The sequence below is a fragment of the Limulus polyphemus genome, unplaced genomic scaffold (genome assembly GCF_000517525.1).
Source record: "Limulus polyphemus unplaced genomic scaffold, Limulus_polyphemus-2.1.2 Scaffold4213, whole genome shotgun sequence".
Taxonomy (NCBI): Eukaryota; Metazoa; Arthropoda; class Merostomata; order Xiphosura; family Limulidae; genus Limulus; species Limulus polyphemus.
The window spans coordinates 83124-89773 of NW_013669823.1; the positions used below are offsets into that span (position 1 = coordinate 83124).

The following is a 6650-nucleotide window of genomic DNA, read 5'->3' on the forward strand; positions in this document are numbered from 1 at the left end:
AATTTGGATGGGAATAACCTTAACAGTGTTATGAAGGAAAGAAATCTTGATGTAATAGCCGAGCAGTCTCTAAATCCATCCAAGCAATGTGCTGTTGCTAGTGGTAGGGCAAGTAGGATTTTAGCTTTTATCTACAGAAATATTTAATACAAATCTAAAGAGATTATAATATCATTGTATAGGTCACTGGTTAGGCCACATTTGAAATATTGTGTTCAGTCTTGGACTCTTTACTTTAAGAAAGGCATTGAATTGTTGGAAATGGTTCAGAGAAGCATTACTAGAATGGTGCCTGGGATGGAGGGGTTGTCATGTGAGGAGAAGCTGAAATCTCTAATTGTTTTCTCCTGAAAAAAGAAGAAGTGATTGAGGTGTTTAAGATTTTAAAGGGAATTGATAGTGTTTATGCATTATCTTTTTTCATATTTAACAGTGGGAATAGTAGGATTAGTGGACACAAATATAAATTTTGGCAAGGTAGTAGTCATCTTCAGCTAAGACAATTTCATTTCTCTAACAGGCTGGTTGGTCTTTGGAATGGGTTGCCTTCGAATGTTGTAGTGGCAGTACATTTAAGTGAGTTTAAGAAAACGCGTGATAGGTATATGAATGATAAGGTCTGCTTTAAGGTTGTTTGTTTTTTAATTATTTTAATTTAGTTTAGAAGATGGAACAGCTGAGATAGACCAGTAAGTCCTATGTTGTCCCAAAACATTATGTTATAAATAAATGCATACAATACTGTGTAATAAAGTGGTTAGTAATAGTTAGTATCATCAGTCAATACATCAGAAACCTCTGTCCTTAGGGATTAAATTGCCTTAAACCATCATTTGTATACCCTTTCTGTTGACATTATTTTTGGTCATAATTTTAGTAATATCTCTTGAAGTTCAAGCAGATTAAAAGATACACATTAGATCCAAATTTGTGTAATAAATTAACATTGTAGTGTGATTGCTATACCTATATACCTATATTTTTTTGTTGATATTGTTATTTGTATTTTACATCTCTAGGGCCAAATAGCTGTGTCAGGAACCTTGTCAGTATTGTTGGACTCTACACTTTGTGCACTTGGACCATTGATGTGTCTTACAAGCCAAGTTCCTGAGTTGAATGGATGTGAACAGAAATCTCTTGCACAAACCTTAGACAATATTGCTTATGTGATGCCAGGATTGTAAAATTAATTACAAGGAGTGGTAACACCACAGCAGTACAGTTTTTAAATTTGAAAGAAGTTCAATCAAGATTTGAACTGAAACAGTTTTAAACACACACACACGTTACATACTTTCCAGTTTTGTGAAATAAGCACAGGTGGAAAAAGTTGGGTTTTTGTAAATAACTTATTCATAAAATGTTTTGTAAGTTGGTAAACTTCATTACTTCTGCATTGTTTGTGTACTGTTTTGTATAAAATCATCCAATGAAAGATACATCAAAAGTTCTAACTATTTGTGCTAAGTTATAGAAAACAAGAAAATAAGATGAAAGTGCTCAACTTATAAAAATTTACTCATTTTTATGATATTTATAACATGCTGGATAAAAAAAATAGTTCTTTGCTAATGATGTTAGATTGTTTATTAACATAGTTCTGTTTCAATGATATTGTTGAAACATGCCCCTCCTCTTTGTTGTGCTAGTAGCATTAAAAAAGCTTGCCTGTAAAAATTACAATTTATAGTCAACTTTATTCACTAGAAACACAAAATCAAGTTTATCCTGAAATATTATAGTATTAATATAATATTAATATCTATAGAAAGTTAAGACTAGATTTAGAAACTTTGGAGAAGAAACTTTTTACTGTCCACCATTAGTATTATTTTCATTAAATTGAGCTTATATTAAGTTTATATGAGAAGAAAATATTGAAAAATTATCCAGCTTAATTGAAAGTAGATGTCTTAGAACAAAGTCAAAATTTGGTGGGACAGGAGCGATAAAAATTTTAGAAAGAGAAACTTTTCAGCAGGTATCATGAACATTGTTTAGTGTCAAGAAACAAATTAATTATTTTACCTACTTTAGATTCCTTCACCTATCATTTGAAATTACTTCTGTTTCCTCTAAACTGCATGCCTGGGCTGGCAGTAATCTGGCAGGTGCTACACATTGAAAACAACAGGCCAATCACAAATTACTTTTCTGCTTTTAAAAAGGAATGGCTTTTGGAATTTATGGAAACCGAAACTACTTATGGTTTTGAAAGTAGTGCTCAGAGGAGTTGTTAGTCTACCTAGTACAAATAAAAATTAGAATGAACATTAGTGTATATATTCATGTGTGATGATAACTAATACTCCTAAACCACAACTTTATATAGGAGTGTATTTTAATCATAATCACCTGGAAAGATAGATGCAATCAATATTAAATGATTTACAGAAAACGTTTAGAAACAAATTAGATCACACATAGTAGTTACATAAACAACATACTTGTCCTTTTTTCTTTTCTAGGGGCAGATTTTTAATATAATTTAAGTAAATAAATACTTATTGGATGATAATTATATAAGTCTTTCTTATTTATAAGGATCTTTATGTAAGGTTAGTCAGCATTACCTCAATATCTTAATTCATTGTTGGTCTCATTTTCTCAAGTCATTTCAAAAGTATGCTTTTGCCCAGTAGTCAGGTCCTTATTCTGTGAAAATGCAAATGTCAAAAGCAAAGAAAAGCTGCAATAGAAACATCTTCATTTATCACATGAAGAAATTTCTGCCGTATCTATTTTCAGTCAGTCTTCCCCCACTTTTGTTCTCTTAATTATAGTTATTTATCAAAAACAGAACATTACAGCCACATCACTTCCTCATACTTGTTATCAGAAATCTATTCTGAATATGTTTTCTCACTGCATACTGTATAGTGACATAGGAGTTCCTCTCTTTTTTTCTTTTTTTTTGAACAGTTTATGTTTCTTAGACAGTTATACACACACACACATTTTTTCATCATCGGTCCTTTCTAAGATCTCAAGCCAATTGGAGTGAACAACAATGCCTCATTCTCTTAGGACATGTTCAAGTTTGCTTGAATTATTGGGGGATTTTGGGTTAGCATATTCTTTAATTCACATTAACACTTTTCTTTTAGTAGAACAAATACAGCCTTGCTAACAATAAGGAGCAGTAAATGTATGAACTCCAAATGATGAAAGTAAAATCATAATTTTGTCCTTAACTCTAAAGAAAAAACTGTAGGTAACAATTAAGTTTAAAAACACATCTTAATTGTACTTACGGATACACCCTTGAAATGACGTTTTTCAAAACTCATTCTTAGTGATTGAAGACTATTTATTCATGTAGGGTAGACTGATAACACTACAAACTGAATTTCAATACCCGTTGTGGGCACAGTATAGATATCCCATTGTCTAGCTTTGTGCTTAACAATAAACATTCGGTCACTTTGTTTATTTAAGTAATTACGAAATATTCTATAAATTACAAAAATTGGAAAATTATTTTTACACAAGAATTCCTTGATGTCATTAGACTCTCTTGCAATATCTCATATATGCTAGATAATTTATATACATGATGAGAATATATTTTCGACTAAATTTTCTGTAAGAGTATTTGGAATGAAACTTGCAAAGTCTGTGAATGTTTTCCTATTGTATAATTCACATTCAAATTGGCCATTGTTATTGGTAACTAAAGTGTCCAAAAATGAAAGTATAGGATGCTACTGATGTACAGTGAAATTCATGCTATAATGTCTGTTATTCAAGTAGTGAATAATTAGAAAGCTTGATTGCAGTTTTTGAGGATGGTGAAGGTGTCATCAATATACCCCAATAATAGAAGGGTTTAAACTGTTGTGGGCAATTTTCTAGCCATTGGCTTTCTTGAAAACACATAAATAGATTGGCTAAAGAGAGCACCAACCTTGAGCCCATAACAATGCTGCCAATCTATCGTACAACTTTCCCTTCAAAAGAAAATAAGAATTTCTAGTGGCAAAGTTCATTAATTTCAAATTCACAGATTTCTCATATAGATGGATGTAAATCAGATCAGTACTTAGCTTCTAAAGGTATATTTATATAGAATGTTTCTACATCAAAACTGGCACAGTGTGCATTACTTTCAAACTTGAAATGTTTTATTTCACAAGAAAAAACTTTTTTTTATATATGTATTCATTGGTGGTAAACTACTTTAAGGAATTCAACTAAGAAACCAATTAATGCACAATTGTAGGTTTCAATGTTAGAAACTATTGCTTGCAAAGGAAATATTCCTTTATGAATTTCAGCCAAAACTTGAAACAATACCTGAATGACTTCCTTATGATCTAATATTCAGATATTGTTTTTCATTGAGAATATCATAGTTTTTTTATTTCAGTAGGTATCTTTATAATTAAGCTTCCCTGTTATTGTTAAGATCATAATGCAGCTTTTCAATTTTAATAGAATCATTTACGATATCTTCTGCTTTCATTGAATAATCATCTTTTTCTAAAATTATAATACAATTTTCTTTTGCTAATTTGTAAGCAACAATATTATCAGTTTTTCTTAAAATTTTCAAAGCTTTAAATTCTTCAGGACTTAAATATAGAAAATGCTTGTATTCAATATTCTAACTATAAATAGTAATCAACAATATACCAGTGATTTGATCTCTAATACTACAAGAAATTGATAAGAGGTACTACAGATGGATTGAAGAGACAATAATTCAAATAAACTGCTCAAACTGTAATAAATAATCCTTAAACTTAAGCCTCTTAGTGATACAAAATTTCAGACCATGAGCTAAACTTTTTCTTTAAACTTCACTCAAAATGTGCCTTGAATAATTAAGTATGGCATCATAAGGATATTTAAAAATGGATTTTTTTTACCTTACTGTAACCTCAAGATGTTTATCTTAACCAAAAGGTTTTTTTCTAATCTGTAAAAGAATTTTATTCTGTGATTCAGTAAAGTTTGTTTAAAATGTATGAAATCCAAACTACAGACTTGGTTTTGTAACTGAATTTTTGGTAATTGCAAAATTAGATAATTCAATTCAATAATTGCTACAGCGTGTTTTTATATTCAGTTGCCACTTTGTGCTTGTATTGTACATTGCTATCAGCAGACATATAATGATCGAATGATAATAAAGATAATTTTTCAGTTGCAACTTATTCATAGCAGTATATTGGAAAAAAATTCCGTGTGTTTCTAAACGTCTCTCTTACTATTTGACATTTGATTAGTTTGATGAATTTTTGATGAACTTGGATTTCTTTATGTCATTGTGCACTTTTCATTATTGTTTCTGAGATATGAATGAGGTTAATTTGAATCTTTTACGTCATTGTGCACCTTTCATTATTGTTTCTGAGATATGAATGAGGTTAATTTGAATCCTTTACGTCATTGTGCACCTTTCATTATTGTTTCTGAGATATGAATGAGGTTAATTTGAATCCTTCATTTTTAGAATCTGTCTTCAAGGTATTTTGTATGTTTGGAATAAGAAGTTTTAAACTGGGATTTTTATCTGGATCACACGTCACTACATCTAACCCATAAGATGTCATTTATCCAGGGAATTGAAATGTGTGCCTTTGTACAAATGTTCTTACAGTTCAAGTGTTGTAGCACACTTAAGTTACAGAAAGTTTATGTATAATAGCTTTGAGCATTTAAGGATTGTTAAAGTACATCGTAGAGATAGTTTATAATGTGTGTAGGACAGTTTTTAACATGTTTTAGATTTAAAATTACATTTAATGTAAATTTTATTTTTCAGATGTTTTGATGAAAAATGTCAACAAAACTTGTTATAAATACTTAGTTTCAAGAATTTCTGCTATTTATGATTATCATTTGTGTTTAATATTTTGTCGTTGCATGTAGTTGGATTTAATTGTTTTGTTCAATGTGTATCATTCCATGTTAACTGACTTATCTTATTCATTCAGCAGTTTTTAGATGTAACTCTTATGTGCTTGTGTTACAAACCATTCATTGTGCCACATTATTTTTCTTTCCTTTGTAAATAAACGTTTTTATGCAACAACCAGATTGACTAATTAAGAATACAATTTTTACTTTTCCTATACTATGTAGATATAAAAAAATCAGTTATTAGTTACTGTTTTTCTGCATTTTAAGTTCTTTGATACATTCATAAAGAATAATATTGTAATTTTAACTGCAGGATATGATCTAAATATTACATTAAAAAGATGTTTTTATTTTCATTCTTAATACGATCGATCAAACAAAAGATTTAGTTATTTGTATAACTTTTCAATCTTCCCAACTCATCATATTCATGTTTATGCATTATAGGTAACTAAAGGCATGAATATAAAGACATTACACCCTGTATAAAAAATCGTATTCATGCTTTATTGTTTGTTTACATAACTAACTAAATTTTCCTATATAAAATAAAACTGAAGTAACTATATAATCTCAATGATATCTCACAAGGTTTAATCAGCTAAGGAGATTTAGGTTAGTTTTAAAAAGTGAAGTACACGGGGAAGTGGCTGGGTAGGATCAAGCCCCTGCCTTTTTGCACCGAAAGTGTCCTTTTTTTTCAGCTTTAAGAAATTAACAACTAAAAGATACAAGTGATTCCACATCTTTCTTGCAAGTTATTAGAGGGATTTCAGTTT

The 6650-nt window shown here is 29.8% G+C and overlaps 1 protein-coding gene across 11 annotated transcripts in view; it reads left to right on the forward strand.

The window, feature by feature from the left end:
• Positions 1 to 6046, forward strand: part of LOC106470776 (HMG box-containing protein 4-like) — a 79776-nt gene extending 73730 nt beyond the window's left edge. For 10 of the 11 annotated variants that reach the window (XM_013931344.2, XM_022399415.1, XM_013931343.2 and 7 more), the window contains one exon: positions 1020 to 6046. In XM_013931344.2, the coding sequence (XP_013786798.1) occupies positions 1020 to 1187 (168 nt within the window). In that variant the 3' untranslated portion in view covers positions 1188 to 6046. The remainder of the gene's footprint in view (positions 1 to 1019) is intronic. The other variant, XR_002613128.1, reaches the window with a different exon arrangement.
• Positions 6047 to 6650: the final 604 nt, after the last annotated feature.